This window comes from Gadus chalcogrammus, chromosome 13, assembly GCF_026213295.1.
Source record: "Gadus chalcogrammus isolate NIFS_2021 chromosome 13, NIFS_Gcha_1.0, whole genome shotgun sequence".
NCBI lineage: Eukaryota > Metazoa > Chordata > Actinopteri > Gadiformes > Gadidae > Gadus > Gadus chalcogrammus.
This window is the reverse complement of record NC_079424.1, coordinates 679880-704978: the sequence shown is the minus strand read 5'-3', so window position 1 is coordinate 704978 and position 25099 is coordinate 679880. Positions and strand designations below refer to the sequence as shown.

The following is a 25099-nucleotide window of genomic DNA, read 5'->3' as shown; positions in this document are numbered from 1 at the left end:
GGTAGACGCCTGACCCACTTCAGCGAGTCATTTTTAATGCGTGTGTCTAAAAGCGTCTGCCGAAATATTGATACTGTCGTGTGCCGCCTCGCGAACACAATGAAAGGCAGACGTTTACATTTCCTCCAACTTTCCTGCACTCCGATTGGCCCTCACGCGGTGACCTCAGAGGACAGACTTCACTGGATAACATGTCCAACACCTCCTCTATGTGATGGACATGATCACTGGAGGGAGGGAGGGAGGGAGGGAGGGAGGGAGGGAGGGAGGGAGGGAGTGAGGGAAGGGAGGGAGAGATGGAGGGTGATGGAGGGAGAGAGGGAGAGAGAGATGGAAGGAGGGAGGGAGAAAGGGAGGGAGGGTGGGAGGAGGGGAGAGTGAGAGGGAGAGAGATGGAGGGAGGGGGATTGGGAGGTAGAGAGATGGAGGGAGGAAGGAAGGAAGAGAGAGATGAAGGGAGGGAGAGATGGAAGGAGTGAGGGAAGGAGAGAGAGATGGAGGGAGGGAGGGAGTGTGGGAGAAGGGGGGAGAGAGATGGAGGGAGAGAGAGGGGGAGGGAGAGATGGATTGAGGAAGAGAGGGAGGGAGGGAGGGAGGGAAGATTGGTCACTGTTCCATTTTGAAACCGAGACACCTATCCACGATTCCCAGAACAGATGAGAGTCATCTGACAGAGCGGAGTTTATAAGACATCAGTGGCGCCCACGCGCATTTACACGCTGATTAAATTAGGCCAAGTACACCAAAGGGGAAAATACATACGAGATGAAAACAACACAGTACTACTTACGTACACCAGAAACACTGCATTCATGAGCAGAAAGAGCAAGCGAGGAAATGGTGTCAACTTTCACCACTGGAGAGCCAGAAATAGACCTCTTTCCAATTGGGGATAACATTCAGAGCCAGAGATAATCTTTCAGTTTCAGCCGAGAACAAAAACAATTAAAACAGCAACATATGCTGCATGGCAACAGCCCGGCACGGTGTGGGGCGCCCGTAGCGAGCAGTGACGGAGGGCGCTAATTAACAACACACGCAAACACAGATAATCAACACAAGTCAACTTTGTGTGTTTAAAAGGCTAATAATGCGCAGGAGCATACTCGCAGCATTGTAGCATTGATCGCTTAGCAACGTCTTGTTGCCAGGTTACATTGGAAAGCCTATTTCTCTACCCTGCCACTCAAGGTTTTTATTTTGTGCCAGCTGTTGAAAGTGGTGGATATGTGGCATGTTGTCTATAAATGGCCTTGTGGCCAGAAACTTCCTCACAAACTGTGCTGCAATTACTGAATAAATGGGTTCCATTTTGTTGCATGTATACACCATTTTCGGAAACAGTATGGATATTAAATGAGTAATGACATGCAGAAGAAAATGCACAAAATAGGAATTGTATCTATGGTCTCACTACCACAACAGTATACTGTCCACATTTCTTCGATATAATGAATATTGATGCAACAAATTTTTCAGTGACACCTTTGAGTCCACCTGGAACCAGCGGCCAAACCAGTGACCCTGACCAGACAGAACTCAGCCCAACCAGTGACCCTGACCAGACAGAACTCTGCCGGAGGTATGGATCTTTTTGAGCAGTGAATCTCTGCTAAGAATCGTGAGACCTCCAACATCATGTCAATATTGTGTTTGATTCGTTTTTTCTCAACACATTTTCTTCAGAATCGTGTTTTGGGGATAGATCCCCCTTCACCTGGTCATCACAGCCTACGCGCGTCTTACGATCATAACCTCACAATCAACACTCCCTCAATCTACTCATCAGTGACGTTGTATTCAATGAAGAATGATCTGATTACAGGAGCAGTAGGTAAGATTCAATAACTATTGTTACGGGCTATCGACTCAGAGATCGTCCAGCTGTTAGTACGGGGAATGCGCTGTGAGAATATCTGAATCCAGTCGGGTGAACCTGCCTCCGTATGAGCAGATTTAGATTTCAGAATGCTCCTAGGGACCTTTCAGACTGATCAGCCATCTCTTCCCTGATTGGTCCAGAGATGTCATCATGCTTGTCAATCACAGAGGCGGGAATCGCAACGCATCTCAAAGGCAGCGCAATGGAAGGAGGAAGGGAGCCGGGAGGGAAGGGGTCCATTATTTTACTTGTTCGGTTTCAAATCTCGCTCTATTCGTCTCTCTCCCTTTACAGCTCCGGAACCACGGAGGGCCTTGGATCATTAGGTACGTAGGGTACGTCGTTAGGCACCCTGCTCCAGGAGGCCTGAAGGTGGATGTGGACACTCGGACCAGACCCAGAGCCTTCAGGTAGGACTCCAAGGCCCAACGCCACGGCTCTAACCTGAACCGTGTACACTCTAGTACACCTGATGATGTCAATGACACTAAACCCGTTCCCGTCTGATGCCAGACGTGGTGTTACTCAGAGAGGAATGGCATTAGCAGGTAGGAGGCAGGGCACCTGGGGGCACACACCTGGAAGACTAGGCTACCCCGGCTGCCCCCCAACCCCCCCCACTTCACAAGATGGCCGTCAAAACTAAAACGTCCAAAATAACCGATAGAATAAATCTATTGATTGTGCTGTCTGGCTGATGCTGGGGTATTTTGATGAATATTTTGTGTGTGTGTGTGTGTGTGTGTGTGTGTGTGTGTGTGTGTGTGTGTGTGTGTGTGTGTGTGTGTGTGTGTGTGTGTGTGTGTGTGTGTGTGTGTGTGTGTGTGTGTGTGTGTGTGTGTGTGCGTGGGGGGGGTCTCTGGAGTGAGGCACTTTGTCAAACAAAATCTGCCACAATCGAGTGTGGCAACGGCTCCTGTGAGAGTTGGGATCCGCTCTGACGGAGATGGATAAAGACATCAGGAGCTCGCCGTGCTGGCTCCACGTGGCTCCCCCCCCTCCCCCTAACCCCCACCCCTCCCTCTCAGCCAAGTTGCGGGGATACAGGTGGCCGAGGGAGCCAGCCACCGTTTGAACGACCCGGCTGAGATGAGCCGCTCAACATTCCAGAGCACAACTGTCAGTCATTCTGCCACCAAAGAGAAACGGCTTTTTCCGTTCTGACGGTAGGAAACAAATCCTCCGTCAGACATTTGAGTGGTGCTGTTGTGTTTTGGATGCATAGACTGGATATTAGCTGTAACGAATGACGAATGATCAGTCACATACATAAACCATTGCCACACAATGTAGCATTACTATTATGCAGTCCTACCAAATGCCCCCTATAGAAAATGTCTATCCAGTAGTAGCGTCTATAGAAATATAACAAATAAACCACAAAAAAAGAAAAACATTACCCAATTTTCATTTGTATTATAAATATTACATTTGGATAATTTTCGATACAGCAAGTGGCTGGCAATTCCTTTCATCCCAACGATGCAGCTTTTGAAGACCATAAGAATCCCTAATTCCCCTGAGACCAAAACAACTCGCTTAGTAAGACAGGCTGATGGCGCTTTGTTCATTTGCACCGTTTTAATCGACCACCACGCAGGGGTTTAGCGAAGCCCATAACGACGACCCGATGCCTGACGCCAGAGTCTGGCGAGGAGGTGAGCGACGCTTAGCGCATCAACTGTCAGCTCTGAGGTGTTCTCGGAGCCGTGTGCAAGTGGCAGAGAAGGATCATCACAGCGACACCGGACACTTGAAAAGCAATGTTTACTGTATACACGTGGCTTCCCCACCTCGGCTGGTCAACGCTCTTGGGGGGTGGGGGTGGTGGTCGGAGTGGGGGGGACACAGCGCGCTTTACAAGTCATCCACCTGAAACATAACCTCAGCTCTGAATCACACCGTATCACAGACTGATGGTTGTTTATCTCTGTACAATATGTTTTAAAAGCTTAACATTTCAGTGCGCACCTATACCATGTAGAAGACGCACGGCGGTGCGTTTGTTAGCGCGCATTAGGTGACAATCTAAAATGACATTGTCGCCTTGACAAATAAAAACAACGCGTCAATGTGCGCTTTGAACAAAAGTTGGAACAAGTCACTGGGTTTTAGCAACGGAGCGCATCGTGCACGTAAACGCAGTCTGGGATGAGAAGAAGAGAAAAAAAATCTGTCGGAATCCACTCGGGGATTTTTTTGGTTCCCTCCATCTCCAGCCCGTTATGATGGTCACGGAGACGGCTGGCGGTGAACACGACCCTCGTCCCCGCGAAGATAGTGGGTCGTGCGGACGACATAGGAGCATGACTGTGCTGATCGCACCCCACCCCTCCTCCCTGCTCTCTGGGACGCAGGACGAGCCCTTTCCCCGCATTCACTGCGTTAAATATGTGAAGGACACCACGCCTCCTCCCTGTGCCCGCTCACCTGGCATGTCGTCTTCCAAATCCATGTCGTCGTGTCCCTCGTCTTCATTACTCAGGTGCCCTGGCATCCTTACCTCCTCATACCCCCAAACCCTGTAGCCTGAGAATACCAAAAGTTAACCCTCCAAATGCCGCAGCGATTTCTCTGCCTCACAAAATGGATTCGTCGATTCAATATTTTTTATACTTTTAATTTTTTTCCTCTAGTTTTCTCGGGTACACCTGACACAGATGAGTATATTTTTTATCCACTGTTCCCTATCCAGGTCTTGCGGTCTGAAAATAAGAAAGGCAAAAATGGAACACACACACATGCCCAGATAGTGACGTCTGGTCTGTTGCCATGACAATCCATCCCATAATTTCACCCACAACTAGTTAGTCATGCTCTCTCCTCGTTACCAGTCCTAACTAGTCGCTGTCGAGGCCTGCCCGGCGCAGCGTGGACCTCCAGCCGTCAGAGGACTCCCACGCCTGTCGCCGGAGCTCCACCATTTATTTGGGCAGTCCGGACACACCGAGGTTACACAAACTTATCCCGAATCCCCCTGGCGTCGCGGATCGATACACCGGATCAGCGCCAACGTCGATTCACATCGCAGCGCCCATTGGACACCAACATCCAGGATAGCGAAGAGGGCGTCGTTAAATATATTAACACCCTTCATGAGATGCCCTCCACTGATCCATTAGCACACGTCCGTGTGTGCCAGATAGTACAGTAGAGAACCATACATTATTGAAGTCCTCGTTAACTCTGATGAATTGAAGTCTGACGTGCGGCGGTGATCCCGACCGCACCGCGCGGAGCGGATTCCTCGCAGACCCGGATCGGCCGTCGTCAAGGTTACCACGCTGCAACACGATGGATGCCAGACTTGGACCACAGAAATAAAGGGGCAGCACTTCTACTCGTTAACTCTGATGAATTGAAGTCTGACGTGCGGCGGTGATCCCGACCGCACCGCGCGGAGCGGATTCCTCGCAGACCCGGATCGGCCGTCGTCAAGGTTACCACGCTGCAACACGATGGATGCCAGACTTGGACCACAGAAATAAAGGGGCAGCACTTCTAGTCATTTGATCCCCAAACTACAGTGAAATGATTGACTTTCGGCGGATTTTTTTTTTTTTTTTTTTAAATCACCCATTTCTCAATTTATTCTTGGTTATGCACTAAAAGCACTAACGAATATAACCCAGTATTTCCAAATAGCACTTTCTAAATCCTTGACGCTGAGGTTCTGATTCTGACCCTTGACATAAAACAAAGAAGCAATGAGTTGTAAAGTGAAAATCTTTTATTGAAGGTGTACAGGTTTAGTCCTCGTCCTCTTCCTCCTCCTCATCTTGGTTGATCTGGAAGTAGCGTAGCTCGTAGCTCTCCTTGGTGTTGGCGACCACACGCAGCCAGTCCCGAAGGTTGTTCTTCTTCAGGTACTTCTTGGTCAGGTACTTCAGGTACCTGGGGGTTTGAATGGAACAGTCGATGAGAACAACCCTTTGGTTTGTGTCCCTTAAAGGGGACATGTTAGACCACCAGGTGTGAGTGGGGTTAGCCGTCACAAGCCATTTTAAAAGTCTGCGTCTTGTGACATCACCAGTGGGCGTGTCCACCCACATGTGTGCCGGATAGATTAGCAACGTTTGCTACAGTCCACGGGGTAGCTGGTAGACTGATCTATCCAGCACACATCTCGGTGGACACGTCTACTAGTGATGTCATAAGACACCGATTTTCGAAACGGCTTGTAACGACTAATCACACTCACACCTGGTGGCATGTTATGGGACCTTTAAAAGTTATGCATGAGCAATACATGCATGATGGTAAGTAAACCTCTATTGGTTTTTACACCTTTTGAACTATTCCTTGTTTGGTACTACTTGCATTTGTGTTAAATAATGAATTAATTGATTAAACTAAAATAATCCCTAGCACGGGCAGAGTGATTGTGACCTATTGCTCTGGTATTACGACAGGACTTTGAAGTAGTTTTAAACGGCATGGCAAAGGTTACAGGAGTCTAATAAACATTTGATTACTTCAAATATTATAATAATCTATTGGACCCATCAGCGCGTCTTCCCACCTCTGCGTTATTCATAAAGGTCCATAACTTAGTGCTGTTAGTATGATCTGTTAAACATCGCATTCTGGGGAAACAATTATTTTGTTGCGATCATTCGATTTTCAAAAGAGGTATCAACTATTTGGTCATTCCATTACAATATAAACGTGAACGCTCGAATGCCAATATATCTTTGGAGAGAAAACCAGCTAGTCAGCAAGTATCCAACCAGATACATCATCATTTCATATTGTCAGAGTAGTTTAATTATGATTGCCGCCGTGATGTAAAATTCATTTAAATAAAAAGAAACAGCTTTTTTTAATGGCATACCTTAGCTTTAAGTGTCGACACTCAAGCCCATTTTGAGTCACTCATTTAGTTTCCCCATTCAATGCTAGAACATTTTCAATGCGTAATAAATGTTCACTTGTGGAAAATAGAATACACAATAGTCAAGAATGCAATAAAGCAATCATTTATGGCACATGATTCGCAGTGGAAGTACAGTATATAGAGCACCCAATGCAGACAAGGCACACATTCCAAATGATATTTTACAATTGATTTTGAGCCAAATAGAACCTTAGCTGAAGGTAAATTACCGTTGACAGTGACTGAAAGACCACAAAGAGCGCCCTCTTTTAAAGGGTTAAGTAGAATGTTGGCGTAACTACTTCAATACGTTCAATGTGTCAGACGTTGGTTCAGATGTCTAAATCAAATAAAAGATATATAGGGTATGTTATGGAGTTCAGATATATGACCATCTCTGCATCCCATAATGAAAAGCGGATATACAACTCCCAAGGCAATTATCCCACACAACTGCAATAGAAGAATAGGTCAAAGTCCAGATCATTGCAACATGACTCGTCCATGTCTTCCTTAAGTGCTAGCTCTGGGCTCCTCAAGTCAGGTCTATTTATTATAAAGACGCAGACAGGATGCTAGGAGTTCTACCAATATAGAATATCCATATGTGGTCAAACTGGCAATGCTTAAAGGTTAATAATTAAGAGTGGAACCGGAGGTGTAGTCCTGCCGCCATCTTGTGTGATGATTCACTTCTTAGTCAAACGTTAAATATTGCTCGTCGCTCGTGCAGAATATGCACTTTCCTTTTAGAACCCGGCAATCCATACATAATGGATTGGTATCCATACATATTGGAATCAATAAAGTGTCTATCTTATTCTAATCCAACTGCCCTTCTGAAACAAACATTAAAATGAACAGGAATAATGAATACGTCCAATATGTCTGTTAAGGGACGATTATGATTCCACGTCGACTAGAGATAGACCGATATGGTTTTTTCAGGGCCGATACCGATTATTAGTAGTCAAGGGGGCCGATAACCGATATTTGGAGCCGATATTAATTTACAGAAAAAGGGAAAATATTGGCGTCAAATTTTTGAATAATTCAAACTCCAACACTTAACTTCATTTAAATGCCTTTAACCACTTATTCGTCAAATCCCGCCGGCGGAAAAGTTTTAGTTACACCACCCCTTCCCCCCCCCCCCCCAACATGCTGGGTCATTTTTCGGCATCATTCAGTTGAGTGATATAGTCATGTCATACACCGTTTGAAAGCTTAGAATCTCAGGAATGTCATCCAATGTCAACCATTCGGTGGAATAAATATGTTTAGCGAATATAGATCAAAAATATCCTAGTGTCTTAGGTCAAAATAGCCCCCCTCACCCTCCTCCTCCCTTGGTCCATTCTAACTTTATCGTCGTTGTGGAGATCCTTAGCAATGAGTTGATACTTCATGTTGGGTCTTGAAATGTTCATAAGAGTCCACAGAAATCGAATATCAATATTATTTTAGTCTAATTACATTGTGTATATGCAAAAGCCATCTTATACAAAGCAGCCGAAAAATAGAAAACCGAAACGGTGCAATGTTCCTTTGTAGAAAACTGCGATTTAGGGTCTGAATTCCGCTATTGTCGTCTGATTCATGGAATCCACTGTGTTTGACAGGGTCTCACGGTGACAGAGCCCTCACACATGTCTGTAAGACCAATACTTCCTTGTTTACAAGCCTTACAAGCCAATGAGGCGATCACTAAAAAAAAGGCAGATGCCGATATGCATCAAAATGCCTAATATCGGCGCCAATAATCGGCCCGGCCGATAATCGGTCGATCCCTAACGTCGATGCAACGCAATGACCATGCAGACGCTACTCGTGAACCTGTTTTGGTTCTGCAGCGGGTTTTATTGAGCAGACCAATCACAGCGCACGTCCGTCCCTTTTGGTGGACGCAAGGAGTGGACGCAAGGACGCCATGGGTCCATAACCCCCCTTGCGTTGCGTCGACGTGGAGCCACAATCAGACCTTTAATGTCCTGATTATGAGGGAGGGTTGAAGTTAAACTTGTGTACCAGTGTGTGACAGATGTCTAATAGGGCCAAGGAACATAAGCAGAAGTGTATGAAGAGTGTTGATGAACAGTGATGCAGCTCCGTTACCTCTTGGAGAAGGGGACCTCAGAGTTGACCGATATTTTGCTCTTGCTGCGCTCTATGGACACCACGCCGTTTCCGAGGTTCCCGGATTTGCCGTTGACCTTAATGCGCTCCTGCAGGAACTGCTCCTGTGAGACGGACGTGGGAGAGATGTTAGCAGAGCAACCCGGGACATGAACCCGTTTTACAAAGCGACACACTGGAGAGAACAAATCCACCGCTGGCTTATGTTTAAACAGAATTTCTACATTGGCGGTATGATTTGTTCTAGCCTATACAACGACTGAAGTGCTGAAAGGTAGCCCATCCGACCAATCCATTGGCATGTTCATAATCGCCAATAACCCATTATTAAAACTTGCGTATGAAACGTACCTAGTGCTTTCGAAAAAAAAATCAGGAGGACAAGGTAGTGATCCTTTAATGTAGAGTGTCAACTGTCAAAGTTATCAAAACTCCTGCACTTACAAAGTTGGCTGCGTCCATGATGCCATCCTCGACAGGGTGGGTGCAGTCCAAAGTGAACTTCAGAACCTGCTTCTTCTTCTTGCCACCCTGCTTCTTCACAACCGGCTTTTTCTGCTGTTAAAGTCGAAAAGAAGAGTTCAAAACATCTCCGACACCAGTTAGGGGGGCCCATTAGTCTGATGGGACCATATGCCCCACGACTCTAGTGCACATTCTACTAGTCTACATTCTAATAAGGTATGATTGAAAGCTAGTCAATGTTAAGACACGTATATCGAGGACAAACAACATGACGATAATCAGACGGAGACGCAGTAGAGTAGGACTACATGGGTCCAGGACCGGGTACTGGCAGGCCGTTGATACGACCAAACTGCTTTGAAATACGTTTTCTACAGAACTATGTCAGACGTTTACAACGTTGTTTGTAGACTCGTATAAAACGAGCAGTCGGGATCCAACAAAACAACAGCGAATGCCTGGTGTGATCAAGTCGATCTCCTCCTGGCATCGGTAGCACAGCTAGCACAGGTTAGCATGTGCCGTTAGCCCAACGTGGTGAGCGGCTTCAGAACAATCACGACAAAAACAAACAGTCTAGACCCCCGCAGATGACTAAAGACTGTGAATGGGTTACTTAAAAACGCAAGAGTAAAGAATAAAACACAATATGATCAATATTTGGCGAAATATTTGCACATTTGTGTACTCACAAGCGGAGCCATGACTGAGAATTTTGGCCAAAAGGAAGGAGGAAAGGCTGAGCCGGAAGTAAGAGATCTGGCGGAGCGATCGATTGCATCCATTTATCGGTGATCGATTGGAATCCAGTCGCGCTTACTGTACACATGCGACACATTCGTGTAAAAATAAGAATACAATTTGGTTGAATGTGTGCAGGAACATTCTAAATATAAAGTGAAATGTATGGAAGCTCTGTGAATTAAACGTAGATGATGGGAAAATTTCGGCAAGAAATTTCGTGAGATATTCTTATTTAATCAGTTACATGTAATAAACTTATTTTAATACACGCCGTTGGTCGGCCCTTTTCTTCACACAAAGTTGTGTGTAAGAATTTATTAAAGATGAACACTCTATGCAAGAGCTTATAATAGTTACAATGGTATCTTTGCAATTGGCAGTTGTAATACAATAGGTTGGCTACTCTCTATTCTCCAGCACAGCGTGCTATTTCATTCCGATTGGCACCTCCAACCGGCTCACCCGCCCTGGGCCGGACGAGGTGGCTGGGGCCGGGGCTGGCATGAAGGGCAGTCTGTCAGCTGCCCATTGAAGAGCTGCATTGCTGTCATTCCGACCAGGGGGGTCGCTAGCTGATATCACCAGTGAAAATGTATGCCTGAGACCCTCGGTAACTTCAACAGCCTACGGTAGGATTCACCGGTTATTTGTTTATGGTGACAGGATACGACTCCATGTGGATTTTTATTTCTATACTTCAGTGAGCAGAAGGCTTCATTGGGCTGAGAAGGTATGACCAAATTATCAAACTGTTTTAACTACCAAAAGTTGGAGAAAAAAAATTAAGAAAAGGCAGCGTTTCTGGCCGATAACGTTGTGAGTTATGTGATTTGGTATGACAAATAAACTTGACGTGAAACTGTGTTCATTAAATCTGATGATGACGACCACAGAAAACGATGCAAATGATTCTTGTTTCCAGTTGTTTCAAACGTCGGTAATAACTGTAGGCCTATCTTCTTGTAGATGGCGGGGGAGATCTTCACTAATGTGGATAGCCTGTGCAACGTGGAATGCACTAACCTGCACCCTTTGGTGTGTCACCTGTGCCACGAGCAGTACAAGCATCCGTGCCTTTTGGACTGCTACCACATCTTCTGCGCCCGCTGTCTGTGCGGACAGACCAATGAAGGCCGCCTCAGCTGCCCCCTCTGTGGGTAAGGAGAGGAACTGCTGAGATTATTGATAGAAGTGCGTCTCTTACGACCTGACTGGAATATACGGCTGATGTAAAGCAGGCCTATTCTGTTACCTTACCAACCCACTTATAGCCTACATGTAGTAGAGTCATATATAATATGTACGGTCTCATCCTGTTTGACATTATAAATAAATGAATACTAGACCTATTGAAAATATATTTAGGGTTTGGGTGTATAATTGCAAAAGAAAAAACGTAGCTGAGCCGATCATTGTGCACCCCAGATTACAATGCGTTGCTAGACAAACATAATTGAGTTCAAACTCATGGCTTTAGTCCTATATGGTACAACATTTTTATTGTTTTAATTTTGTCTTTATCAAAACGTCCTACTCAAGCAGCCTCGACCACTTTCGGTTAGAATGGTAAATGGTTCTAAATACGCCCAGAATATAGTTTCTCCCAGCTGAGGTGTGAGATATGTAGCCGATACATCTTCCTCCGCCACCTCTGATTGTCTGAAGCAGCTGCGGGGTCAGACCAGGTTCTGGGTGAGTCCTTGGCAGACCCTCGCGACACGGGGACGGGAGATAAAGCCATGTCAATCGAGGCATGTACCGTTATCTAGTACCCCTGGAGGGTGGATTAAGACAATCAAATGCAGTGACATGACACCTGGTGGTTTAATGGTTCACATATATAAAGAGCAGCATCAGTTCCAACCTTATTTCCTCAAAAGAGACACCATGTCTTCTCTTGGCACGTAAGGCTTGTCCCCCGAACCACAGACATTATATTATCATTATTTTAGGACATATTAAAACGACATTAACCATCAGACGCAAAATCTTATTTTTTTGTCAGGGTTTTATTGTGGTGCATTATAAGATCAAGTTCAGAAAATATAGCCTACAGTTAAAAAATATCCAATATTAAATCAATTGTATTTAGTTTAAAAAACAAAATCAAAAGCTAGTTTTCATTTAACCGTAGTCAGATGGAGCTGTCCCTAAGTGGTCATTGGGCTGTGATCGTGATATGATTATTATTAGATTAGACCGCTTGAACCTACGACGCGAGAATTCATCGAAGGGCTTCTGCGCAGACAGGTGCTCCGATTGGCCCGGTGAGCCGGGTTCAGATACAGTGAGGCCCATCGCTCTATATTTATCTCCTTTGTTTTGCTGAGTATCAGGTGACCTGACTCCCCGGCGCGGCTTCAAGGCCTTCCAAAGTGCTGTCGTTGACAATACAGTTAGTCGGTTTTCTGTAAAACGGCCTAATTCAGGCTAAATCTGATGCCTTAAACACCTGTTGAACCGCATCTCCTAAATTACTAAAGAGAATATATACTAATTACATCAACCCTTAAGAACTACAAGACACACCCACCAACTCAAGGATTATTATATATTTGTTTGGAATATTTTACCATGTTGTTGATGGTTTGGGCAGCAGTTCAGTTAACATAAATCTATTTAGGAATGCTCACTGCAGTGTGAATCTCCCTGGAGACTCAGAGGGTGGTCCTATATCACTGCTGTATTGGGACCTACTACAAGATACTATTTACATCCCGCTGAAGCCCCAGCTCGCCCAAGAGCCGTCTAATCTACTACCACTCTGAGAGGAGATAATAAAAACCCATCGCTAGGAATCAGAGACCATCCAGAAACCAAATCCTGCAGGAACAAAACTGACATCCATGAAATCAAACATGATTTCATCTGGAGAAATGTGTCTGCTAAATGAGTAAAGGGAAATCCGTTTCCCATAACTTTTTTTTTTCCTAAAAAATGTGTGTTTACATTCATGTTCAATCTTTTTGGAACTTGGACAAGTGAAATATATAATATTTAAATAAATCACTCTTGATTTCGGGGACAACTTCAAATTTTCTTTAATGTAGACTAGCGTAAAATAATGACATTCAAACAAAACTCTGACGATGCCAAATTATCTAGCGACATCTTCTGGAAAGTCCTAATAATGCAATAACCCATCATGGGTACAAGCCTAGAGTGGATGAATGCGATGGAATTCTTGTTCCCTCCAGTGGAGGGAAATCACCACCCTCCACTGTCATATTTCTTAAACGTGTTTATTTAATTTGAAAACTCATAACGCATATTCTTAAATTGATGGGACTACACATGGAAATAGACGACGGGAATTCAGTTTTTTGATTTGAACAAGCAATAACCATAAATGCTCACAAATAAAAAAAAATGTGGCAAGGTTCCCTCACCATCCCATCCCATCAAAAGTAAAACGGCAAACGTTTTTGTGCTGAATCCAAGTTCAATTGGGCCCGTTCACTCAGCGTATCCCTCCGTCTTCATGTCGTTCAACCCGAGGTCTTCGTTCTGCTCGTACGTGCGCGTGTATTTCTCGATGGTCAGCTCGGGGTCTGGGTCCGGTGCGTACACGTTCTGGATGTAGCTGTTGCCCGCCGGGTCGTCCAAGATGATGTGCACGTCCATCTCCCCCGCCATGATCCGGTCGATCTTCGCTCCGAACTGCTGCAGCTTCTCGCTGCGGTCGCTGGTGCTGCTGTCCCCGCACAGGAAGGGGTTCTTGGAGACGATCAGGTCCTTGATGTTGGTCAGAAGACCCTCCAGGGTGGTGAACTTCCCGCCCACCGCCGCCATGCCCAGCTCAAACTCCAACTCCGGGATGAGGATGCCACAGGTCTCGGACTTGAGCAGGTCTCGGCTCATGTCTGAGGCGTCCGTGACGTGGAGGGTGATCTTGGTGCCCAGCGCCTCGGTTGCCCCGCCGGACTTCACCTCGTTGGTCCGGTGGCCGCAGTCGTCACAGTTGGTCGCCATGATGATGACCTCCTTGAAGTGGGGGATCTGCACCAGCTTCATGTTGGTGGAGGCGGGCACGTTGCACTCGGGGCAGTTAGTCTTGAACTTTAGCACCTCGCCCCGCATGGCCTCCAGGTTGTTCTCAGTCTTCTCCTCCTCCAGCTGGTTCTCCGGATACAGGCCCAGCTGGGCGTCCTGATCGACCGTCCGGGTGAAGTGGGTCACGGTCATCGCCTCGTCCTTCTGGGGGGCGACGGGGTTCTCCACGAAGCTGTTCCCAGAGGGGTCCTCGATGATCAGCGTGAACTCCTCCTCCACATGCTTCAACTTCTGCAACTTGTTGACGAACTCGTCTATCTGGAGGGCCAGGTCGGGGAATTCCGCCCTCCTAACATCCTGGTCCTGCTGCAGGGCGACCACGGCCCGGTCCAGTAGCCCCTCGATGGTGGACAGAGAGCCTTTCTGCGTGTACGCGGGCACCTCGAAATCAAGCTCAGGGATTTTGGTGATGGCGCTGTCAGACCTCACAACCTCCCGGTCCAAGTCCGGCTTGGACCTGATCTTCACCGTGTAGCGGATGCCTTGGTCCTGGATCCGGCCCGCGGACTGGATCTCCGTGTTGGACCAGTGGCAGTGGTCGCAGCGGAAGGAGCTGACGATGACCTCCTTGAAGAAGGGGATCTTGGAGAGCAGCAGACGGGTCATACCGTCTTCGTGACAGTTCATACACATGCTCTCGATCTCGGTGGGTTGTGAGTCCTCGTCGTCGGCGTTGATGTCCCGGAACATGCTGCCGCCCCGCACGCTCTCCTCGTGAATGATAGACATGGTTGTCGTCTGGTTCGATGATAGTGATCCCGCAGTAAACCGTGTTCCCCAACCGCTGCCGCTGAGCTCTTCTCGGTGTTTATTTATTCTGGAACTTTCTAAATGAAGGATGTTGCGAGTGACAGACTGTTTACTTTTCCTGATTCTGCTCCACAAACGCACTTGTGTTTTCTTCGTTGGTGTCGGAGGTTCTATAAGCTCTCTTCCGCCCCTGCAGGTGTTATCGTACATATCAGCTGATTTAACTTTTATTTTAAATTTGTGTTGTACACACGAATTAATATTCAGGCGGGACAGAGAGTAAACTAACAATAGACAACTAGTTTAATCATTTCCATTTAGCTCCATTTTATTTATAAAAAAAAGTCACAGGTTGCCTTGTGTTGAGCCAATGCTGTCTGTGTGTGCGTCTGACTGTGTTATGAATGTGTCCTGCGTCCCAGGTTCCCCTCGGTGATAAAGGGGGCCAACGCGCTGCCCCCGGAGGACCCACTCCTCCGGTTCCTGGTGGACAACAGTGCGGACTCAGAGCAGGCGGTGCAGTGCGCTAACTGTGACCACGAGAGTGACCAGAAGGTAGCCTGGCCATGGCCACCCCAGGGGGCTCTGGGGGATACGCCTGCAGCCAGATGAGGATCTGCATCTGTATTTCCTTCTATGAATAACTATATATTTTTGTTTTTCTTTCTTTCTTTCTTTCCCTCTGCCTGCTTGTCTGCCTACCTTTCTGTCTGCTTGACTCTCCTGCTACATGCCTGTCTGTCCGTCTGTCTGTCTCTCTATCTGTCTGTCCGTCTGTATCTCTATCTGTCCCTCTACCTATCTGTCTGTCTTTCTGTTTGTCCGTCTTTCTCTCTGACTGTCTACCTGTCCGTCGGTCTGTCGTTCTACCTATCTATCCGTCTTTCCCTCTGTCTGTCTGTCTGTCTGTCTGTCTGTCTGTCTGTCTGTCTGTCTGTCTGTCTGTCTGCCTGCCTGCCTGCCTGCCTGCCTGCCTGCCTGCCTGCCTGTCTGTCTGTCTGTCTGTCTGTCTGTCTGTCTGTCTGTCTGTCTGTCCGTCCGTCCAGGACACCGGGGGGATGTTCTTCTGCAACACGTGCGCCCAGCCGCTGTGCGGTGCGTGCAGGGAGACCACCCATAGGGCCCGTATGTTCTCCCACCACGACATCGTGTCCCTGGCCAAGCGCGCCAAAGGAACCCACAGGAAGTGCTGTGAGTGGCCCCGGGGCCCAGCCTGGCCCTCAGGTGTCCCACGCCGTTGGAGGAGCTCCTGGCGCGGCTATGGACTGCAGACCAATAGATCAAGGACACTGTTTTACTTTAAAGTCTAACTGGGCATTATTTAAAGTTGAAATAATGTATTATTTCAACTTTATTTTTATAATGCATTAGGTCAAAATTATATTATATAATACAAATAATAAATATTAAGTAAAGTACATATGGTTCAAATTGTAAACCAAGTGTGTATGTACTGCCACAATTACCTTTCTACCTGTCTGTCGACTGAGCCTGCCTCATGTTTCAACCTTCATGTTCTATGCATGTCAATCCTTAAGACAAAAGAGCTTCAAAGAATATTAATATTTATTATTCCTCGTTATGCCAGCGCTACAGAAGATCATAAACAAAAATATTTAATTATTCACCAAGTCTCAGCCAAAAGCCAGAGGCGTTTCAGCGGCTGTGGGTATTGTCGTAGATAAAACGCAATACTTTAGCACTTTAACCAAATAAGAGAGGTAGAGAAAGCCGGAGTTTGAAAGATAAAGACTTTATTATCACTTGCCCAGAGGCAATAACAAAACCTGCTTTGGTATACCAAAGATCTCCTGTCCGGGGATCAGGCTTCAGGTTATAAACCCAAAATGTATGGATTGGTGTACCTGCACTGATTAACACCCTAAGCCTGGGGCCTAGACTACAGTCCCCATTTAAATGAACCAGGCGGCAGCTAGCTGAACCTACTCCATTAAAGGGCTCCTTTCCTCCTCATGGTCCCTCTGAAGCCCTCTCCATACAGTCCTGTTCTGCTGGATCCCCGATGGTCCGAGAGATCCTCACTCTAGGGGTCGGACATCCACCTGGAACAGGCTGTCGTGAGAGGGTCCGTCTCAGAGGGCCGTCGGGAGCTGTAGTTAGTGCCAACTGAACCCCTCAGAATGAGCTCCCTTGCTACTCTATGCTTTTTCCACACTCATTTAGTTCCTATTACAGCATTATTTAGTAAGCCCTTTAGTACGTGATAGACTCTTTGACAATGTCCGAGGTCGAGGTCATTGACTTGTTTTGCGCTCTCTCTCTCTCTCTCTCTCTCATGTCTCTCTTATTCTCTCTCGCTCTCTCTCTCTCTCTCTCTCTCTCTCTCTCTCTCTCTCTCTCTCTCTCTCTCTCTCTCTCATGTCTCTCTTATTGTCTCTCTCTCTCTCTCTCTCTCTCTCTCTCTCTCTCATGTCTCTCTTATTCTCACTCTCTCTCGCTCTCTCTCTCTCTCTCATGTCTCTCTTATTGTCTCTCTCTCGGTCTCTCTCTCTCTCTCTCTCTCTCTCTCTCTCTCTCTCTCTCTCTCTCTCTCTCTCTCTTTCTCTCTCTCTCATGTCTCTCTTATTCTCTCTCTCTCTCGCTCTCTCTCTCTCTCTCTCATGTCTCTCTTATTGTCTCTCTCTCGGTCTCTCTCTCTCTCTCTCTCGCTCTCTCTCTCTCTCATGTCTCTCTTATTCTCTCTCTCTTATTCTCTCTCTCTCTCTCTCTCTCTCTCTCTCTCTCTCTCTCTCTCTCTCTCTCTCTCTCTCTCTCTCTCATGTCTCTCTTATTGTCTCTCTCTCTCTCTCTCTCTCTCTCTCTCTCTCTCTCTCTCTCTCTCATGTCTCTCTTATTCTCTCTCTCTCTCTCTCTCGCTCTCTCTCTCTCTCTCTCTCTCTCTTTCTTATGTCTCTCATATTGTCTCTCTCTCGGTCTCTCTCTCTCTTTCTCTCTCACGCTCTCTCTCTCTCTCATGTCTCTCTTATTGTCTCTCTCTCTCTCTCTCTCTCTCTCTCTCTCTCTCTCTCTCTCGCGCTCTCTCTCTCTCTCTCTCTCCTCAACTCGCAATCTCAGCCACAACAGTTTTAAATGGCAGTCTGCCTCTCCCCAGTGTGTTAGTAGTGTGTTACCGGCTGCAGAGTGGTGACAGTACTGTACAGTGTTGCGGTTTCTCTCCACAGCTCTCCACGAGGAGCCCTACATCTTGTTCTCCACGGAGAAGAAATCCATGCTCTGCATCAAGTGCTTCAGAGACATGCAAGGGTACGGTCCCACCCTGACGTACCCGTGATACCACCCTGATTACCCTGTGACCCCAGGGAACCCCCCGCCCCCCCGCCCCCCCTGCTCATACTGTTTCATATCGCTGCTCTGTTGTGTGGTTTTACATTGGGTTGTGTTGTTCCGTACTGCTCTTGCAGGGAGAATCGAACCCACTGCATTGACATCGAGACCGCCTACGCACAGGGATGTGAGATGTTGGACCAGGCGGTGTTGGTAAGGCTAAGGAGAGCGCTCATACACATCTGTTAGCATCTGTGAGGAGTCTATGGTGGTCTATGGTGGTCTATGGTGGTCTATGGTGGTCTATGGTGGTCTATGGTGGTCTATGATGGTCTATGGTGGTCTATTGCAGGCGGTGAAGGAGCTTCAGACTTCCACGCGGGAGGCCATCGTGTTACTCAGCGCCATGATCGGGGAGGTGTGCCACAACGTGAAGGAGGAGGAGAGCGCCATCTGCAGCCTGTTTAACAGCCTGCAGGTGATCCAACAACAGGCAGTGGACAGTCCGTGTGTAATGTTATCCCGTGACCGCTAGATGCTGCTGTTTACCTGCTCGTAAGAACGGCAGCCTCTCGCTCTTGAACCTAATGGAAAACAAACGTATTATGTTTGGTAATATAACGCAATATTGTCAATTAATTAGTGATTATTCATTGATGTGCGATTCTCAACGACAGTGTTCTGTTCGAAGTGGTCTAAAGTGTGCTCTATTTCTGCAGGAGAAGCTAGCGGAGAGGAAAAAGCTTCTCCTTAAAGCCGCTCAGAGGTACGCAACAACATTAATGAAGCGCTCTTGGAAACATGTTTTCTGTCATTGTGCAGCCAATGTCACAGTGTTTACCAAATAGCTGGCTATTATTCTGCTGTCACTGGCTCTTTGTGTATGTTTGTGTGTGTGTGCGTGTGCGTGTGCGTGTCTGTGTCTGTGTCTGTGTGTGTGTGTGTGTGTGTGTGTGTGTGTGTGTGTGTGTGTGTGTGTGTGTGTGTGTGTGTATATGTGTGAGGGCATGTGTGTGTCTGTGTGTGGTGGGTTTGTGTGTGTGTGTGTGTGTGTATGTTTTTTGGTTTGTGTGTATGTCCTTATGTGAATGCTTTTGTGTGTGTTCATGTGTGCGTGTCCGTGTTTTATTGTACCATTCAAGGTTTCCTTCAGAGAAACCTCTCCCTCCACAATAATCCCTGGGAGGAACCTTTATGACTGTTATCATTATGATGTTTCTCCAGGAAGAAAGGCGATGAGGCGCGCGGTTAGAGCTGAGTGCCCCCCCCAGTCTGATCCAATAGGGCCGCTGATCCACGACTGGGCTCGAGACCCATGGATGCACCAAATCAATCGCAATACACTGGCAACCTTTAAAAATCGACCTATATACTCCCTACCAGAGCGTTAAGAACAACACTGTCCTCTGCTCCCAACGCCCGTAGGGGGGGTGGGGGGCGGGGTGGGGGGGCGATGTGGACGAGTTCCCCTCCTCGTGTCACCCCGGGTCCCGGGAGCGAGGCGTCTGCTCACAGCGGAGGAGTCAATCAGGAAGCTGCTTACAGTGTCCCGATAATATCAATGAAGCATCGAATGTTTTATAGAAATGATGTCTGCCAATCATGATAGGAGTTTGGATCATATCGATAACAGATAGAACGTTTATGGATGTTATCCAGTCAGCCAATCCTGATGCTGCTTATGCAGCTCGATCCTATCTATAAGACATCTGCCTGTCCCGGGTTGAGGAATACTGTGAGCCTCGAGGTGGGCCCTCTTACATACAGGACTATTGATTTAGCCTGGCCCACATGTGCCTTCTGCACTGGCCTAAAACCAAGGACATCTTTGTGTCAGAGAAATAGTGATTTATTTTTCTGTGAGGCAAAACCACACCTTGAATTGGGCGCTTATATTTTCTGGCATTATATTTAGTTACGACAATGAAATCCCACTTGGGAAAGTTGAGGTGTTGCAAAACATTGTGGGGACGGGATGGTTACTTTACCAAACATCTGTATTATTATACGGGGACGTGGGGCTGTGTGTTAACTGGTGTGAACTAGAGAGTAGGACAGGGAGTATTTTTAACGTGTGATAGTGTTTCGCGTTGGCATTCCCACTGGTTCTGTCGTCATACACCACTTCCACACACTATCGAGGAATTCTGACTCTCATCGCTATCTCTTTCTTCTGTCGCTCTATTTTTTGCTCAGACTTTTCGTAGCTCGTTCTGTTCTCTATCTGTGGGTCCTTCTATCCATTCCCAGTCTCCTCTCTCTCTCTCTCTCTCTCTGTCGCTCTCGCTCTCTCTCTCGCTCTCTCTGTCGGCCTCTCCCTCAAGTTGCTTTCATTTGATTTCCTAATGACTGTAACAACACATCATCAGTAGTGTGACTCACCTGTCTCTTGCTGCTCTAAACCCAGCTCACGTTCCCGAATGAAAAACAAATATTGACACATTATAAACACAAATCTAGTGAACACAACAAAGGGAACAAATGGGGATGTTATTACAACAGCATTAGAAATAGGAACACAAATACACTTTTGTATTATGTTTGATATTATGTATACATTGTCCAACAAAGTGTGAAATGACAACATAAGTGTGTGCAAACATCTCTCTCTCTCTCTCTCTCTCTCTCTCTCTCTCTCTGTCTCTCTCTCTCTCTCTCTCTCTCTCTCTCTCTGTCTCTCTCTCTCTCTCTCTCTCTCTCTCTCTCTCTCTCTCTCTCTCTCTCTCTCTCTCTCTCTCTCTCTCTCTCTCTCTCTCTCTGCCTGGAAGTGGCCTTTGGGCTGGGTTCCCAGAATGGTGTGAGGGGCTATTTATGTCGGGGTCTGTCTGGCCCTGTGTTACGGGAGAACACAGAAAGATTATGTTTTGCCTTTGTGTGTGTGTGTGTGTGTGTGTGTGTGTGTGTGTGTGTGGTGTGTGTGTGTGTGTGTGTGTGTGTGTACATTTATGTATCTCTAGTATAATATAATGTGTGTGTGTGTGTGTGTGTGTGTGTGTGTGTGTGTGTGTGTGTGTGTGTGTGTGTGTGTGTGTGTGTGTGTGTGTGTGTGTGTGTGTGTGTGTGTGTGTGTGTGTGTGTGTGTACATTTATGTATCTCTAGTATAATATAATGTGTGTGTGTGTGTGTGTGTGTGTGTGTGTGTGTGTGTGTGTGTGTGTGTGTGTGTGTGTGTGTGTGTGTGTGTGTGTGTGTGTGTGTGTGTGTGTGTGTGTGTGTGTGTGTGTACATTTATGTATCTCTAGTATAATATAATGTGTGTGTGTGTGTGTGTGTGTGTGTGTGTGTGTGTGTGTGTGTGTGTGTGTGTGTGTGTGTGTGTGTGTGTGTGTGTGTGTGTGTGTGTGTGTGTGTGTGTGTGTGTGTGTGTGTGTTACCAGTCAACATGAGGAGAAGGAGAAGGCCCTGAAGGAGCAGCTCTCCCACCTCGCTGCTCTCCTTCCCACACTGCAGGTAGAGCATGGCATGATGCTAAGGCTAAAGCTAAAAGCTATACCCACCCTTCAGGTACGCCTGCATTCAGACCTAGCATTATGCTAATGCTAAAGCTAAATGCTATACCTACCCTTCAGGTACGCCTGCACTAAGACCCTGGCATGATGCTAATGCTAAAGCTAAATGCTACACCCACCCTGAAGACAATAAGTCCCATGGAGGGTGGAGGGATGGAGGGTGGAGGGGTGGAGGGTAGAGGAGGTAGGGGAGGAGGGTGAAGGGATGGAAGGTGGAGGGGGGTCGGAGGAGGGAGGGTGGAGGGGTGGAGGAGGGAGGGTCGAGGGTGGAGGAGGGTGGAGGAGGGAGGGTGGAGGAGGGAGGGAGGAGGGAGGGTGGAGGAGGGAGGGAGGAGGGTGGAGGGGTGGAGGAGGGAGGGTGGAGGAAGGGTGGAGGAGGGAGGAGGGAGGGAGGAGGAGGGAGGGTGGAAGGGTGGAGGGAGGGAGGAGGGAGGGTGGAGGAGGAAGGGTGGAGGGAGGAGGGTGGAGGAGGGAGGGTGGAGGGGTGGAGGAGGGAGGGGGGGTGGAGGAGGGAGGGTGGAGGGGTGGAGGAGGGAGGGTGGAGGGAGGCGGGTGGAGGAGAGAGGGTGGAGGAGGGGGGAGGGAGGGTGGAGGAGGGAGGGTGGAGGAGGGAGAGAGGGTGGAGGAGGAAGGGTGGAGGAGGGAGGGTGGAGGGGTGGAGGAGGGAGGGGGGGTGGAGGAGGGAGGGTGGAGGGGTGGAGGAGGGAGGAGGGAGGGTGGAGGGAGGAGGGTGGAGGAGGGAGGGTGGAGGAGGGAGGGGGGAGGGAGGGTGGAGGAGGGAGGGCTGGAGGAGGTAGGGGGGAGGAGGGAGGGGGGAGGGAGGGGGGAGGAGGGAGGGTGGAGGGAGGGGGGGTGGAGGAGGGAGGGTGGAGGAGGGAGGGAGGGTGGAGGAGGGAGGGGGGAGGGAGGGGGGAGGAGGGTGGAGGGATTTGATGGGTATGTATTCAGTCCATACTTCTCTTCCCTGGTACGTGTCTGAGGTCAGATACTTCTGGTTCCGCTGGTCCATAGGTCCACCTGGTCACCTGCTCCGCCTTCCTCTGCTCCGCCAACAAGTTTGAGTTCCTGGACATGGGCTACGTGAGTACCCCCGGTGCTAGACGGAGGTTCCAGAGAGGAGACAGGAAGTCATTAGGAGGGCGGAGTCGTTAACAGAACGACCCCGCGGCTGAACAGCCGGCAGACGGCTGAGGCTGGAGTCTTACCTTCAGGTCAGGTGTTGTTGGGAGGCGGGGCTGTACCTGGACCCGCCCCGGGGGGAGGGGGGGGGGGGGAGGGGGGAGGGGGGAGGGGGGGGGGGTAAGTTAGAGACTCAAAGATGTTCCCTTCTCTCCGCAGCAACTCATGGAGAGGCTGAAGCGGATCGTGAAGCTGCCCCACCGCCTCAGACCGGTTCAGAGCAGCAAGGTGAGTGGAACCGCCCACCGCCGTCACACTGACACCTGATTGGTTTAAAACACGGAGCTAGTCAAGGCAAGTCAAGTACATTTAGTTTATTTCTGTAGCCCCCGATCTCAGTCACAGTCTCAAATGGCTTCACAGGACCCGCATTATATGACACCCCTTCTGTAGCACCCAAAGGGCAGAAAGCACCCTCACTTATCAAGGAGGAACGCTTGAGGAGGAAGGCTGGCATGGCTGCCATAGTGCACAGACATCTGTCTCCCCATTGGCTGCCATAGTGCACAGACATCTGTCTCCCCATTGGCTGCCATAGTGCACAGACATCTGTCTCCCCATTGGCTACCATAGTGCACAGACATCTGTCTCCCCATTGGCTGCCATAGTGCACAGACTTCTGTCTCCCCATTGGCTGCCATAGTGCACAGACATCTGTCTCCCCATTGGCTGCCATAGTGCACAGACATCTGTCTCCCCATTGGCTACCATAGTGCACAGACATCTCTCTCCCCATTGGCTGCCATAGTGCACAGACATCTGTCTCCCCATTGGCTACCATAGTGCACAGACATCTGTCTCCCCATTGGCTCTTAATGGGGTTAAAATCTGCCGCTGATCAGCCGAGACGACAGAAGGTCTTACATTTTCTCCTGGATGCATCTGTTGGGTAACAGTGTCCTGTAGCATTGTGCGCTCAGCACTACAGGGGAGACCAAAGCCTCAGGGCCCAACACAGGTAGTGATGGTTTCTGACATCGGTGATCACATCCAGCAGTTATAAGTAGATTTTAGGACAGGTGATCCAATATGTGCCTATATTTTTTCTCCCATGAACTCCCTGTTGAGCATGTTGGAAAGAGTGAAAGATGGTAAAGTAATGAGTAGATGGTTAGAGAGAGGCTGGTATACACAGGGGGATGAATAATGAGCAGATGGTTAAAGAGAGGCTGGTATACACAGGGGGATGAATAATGAGCAGATGGTTAGAGAGAGGCTGGTATACACAGGGGGATGAATAATGAGTAGATGGTTAGAGAGAGGCTGGTATACACAGGGGGATGAATAATGAGCAGATGGTTAGAGAGAGGCTGGTATACACAGGGGGATGACTAATGAGTAGATGGTTAGAGAGAGGCTGGTATACACAGGGGGATGAATAATGAGCAGATGGTTAGAGAGAGGCTGGTATACACAGGGGGATGAATAATGTGGACGGGGGGGGGGGGGGAGTTGTGCAGCACTCTCCTACGTCCTCTTCCACGGATGAGGGGCCCCCGGGCCAGGCCCCTGAAGCCCCCCCCGCCCCCCTGCTCCGGGGGGGCCACTAGCTGTGACGGTACCGCGTGCTCCAACCACCAGATCAACACGGACTTCAGGAGTGAGTTTGCTCGCTGTCTGGAGTCCTTCCTGCTGATTGGCCCACGCTGTCCAGCCTCCATCCCTGGCTCCTCCACCATGGCCGTCCGGTAAGACCTCCTCTACGCCTCACCTGATTGGTTAGACCTCCTCTACGCCTCACCTGATTGGTTAGACCTCCTCTACACCTCACCTGATTGGTTACTGATAAGACCTCCTCTACACCTCACCTGATTGGTTAGACCTCCTCTACACCTCACCTGATTGGTTAGACCTCCTCTACACCTCACCTGATTGGATAAGACCTCCTCTACACCTCACCTGATTGGATAAGACCTCCTCTACACCTCACCTGATTGGTTAGACCTCCTCTACACCTCACCTGATTGGATAAGACCTCCTCTACGCCTCACCTGATTGGATAAGACCTCCTCTACACCTCACCTGATTGGTTACTGATAGGACCTCCTCTGCACCTCACCTGATTGGTTAATGATAAGTGATAGGACCTCCTCTACACCTCACCTGATTGGTTAGTGATAAGTGATAGGACCTCCTCTACACCTCACCTGATTGGTTAGTGATAAGCAGTCCAGGAGATTGGTTGTTTGATCCATCTCAGTGAGTCGGTCATCATAGAA

At 48.2% G+C, this 25099-nt stretch overlaps 3 protein-coding genes across 3 annotated transcripts in view; 1 reads left to right on the top strand and 2 right to left on the bottom strand.

The window, feature by feature from the left end:
• Positions 1–5587: 5587 nt before the first annotated feature.
• rpl22 (ribosomal protein L22) lies at positions 5588–10160 on the bottom strand. The gene is made up of 4 exons (XM_056605747.1): positions 10052–10160; positions 9339–9452; positions 8874–8998; positions 5588–5776 (listed from the first exon to the last, which is right to left on the bottom strand). The coding sequence occupies exons 1-4, from the start codon at positions 10142–10144 to the stop codon at positions 5632–5634; spliced, it is 477 nt and encodes a 158-aa protein (XP_056461722.1). The 5' UTR covers positions 10145–10160; the 3' UTR covers positions 5588–5631.
• Positions 10161–10555: 395 nt separating this feature from the next.
• LOC130402235 (RING finger protein 207-like) overlaps positions 10556–25099 on the top strand; it is a 26863-nt gene continuing 12319 nt past the window's right edge. The window contains exons 1-12 of the mRNA XM_056606377.1: positions 10556–10732; positions 11070–11260; positions 15329–15461; positions 15953–16097; positions 18089–18170; positions 18329–18404; positions 18544–18669; positions 18911–18957; positions 21570–21642; positions 22713–22781; positions 23040–23108; positions 24462–24568. Coding sequence (XP_056462352.1) covers positions 11070–11260; positions 15329–15461; positions 15953–16097; positions 18089–18170; positions 18329–18404; positions 18544–18669; positions 18911–18957; positions 21570–21642; positions 22713–22781; positions 23040–23108; positions 24462–24568 — 1118 coding nt within the window. The 5' untranslated portion in view covers positions 10556–10732. The remainder of the gene's footprint in view (positions 10733–11069; positions 11261–15328; positions 15462–15952; positions 16098–18088; positions 18171–18328; positions 18405–18543; positions 18670–18910; positions 18958–21569; positions 21643–22712; positions 22782–23039; positions 23109–24461; positions 24569–25099) is intronic.
• Positions 12606–15082, bottom strand: zpr1 (ZPR1 zinc finger). The gene has a single exon (XM_056605746.1). The coding sequence runs from the start codon at positions 14883–14885 to the stop codon at positions 13560–13562; it is 1326 nt and encodes a 441-aa protein (XP_056461721.1). The 5' UTR covers positions 14886–15082; the 3' UTR covers positions 12606–13559.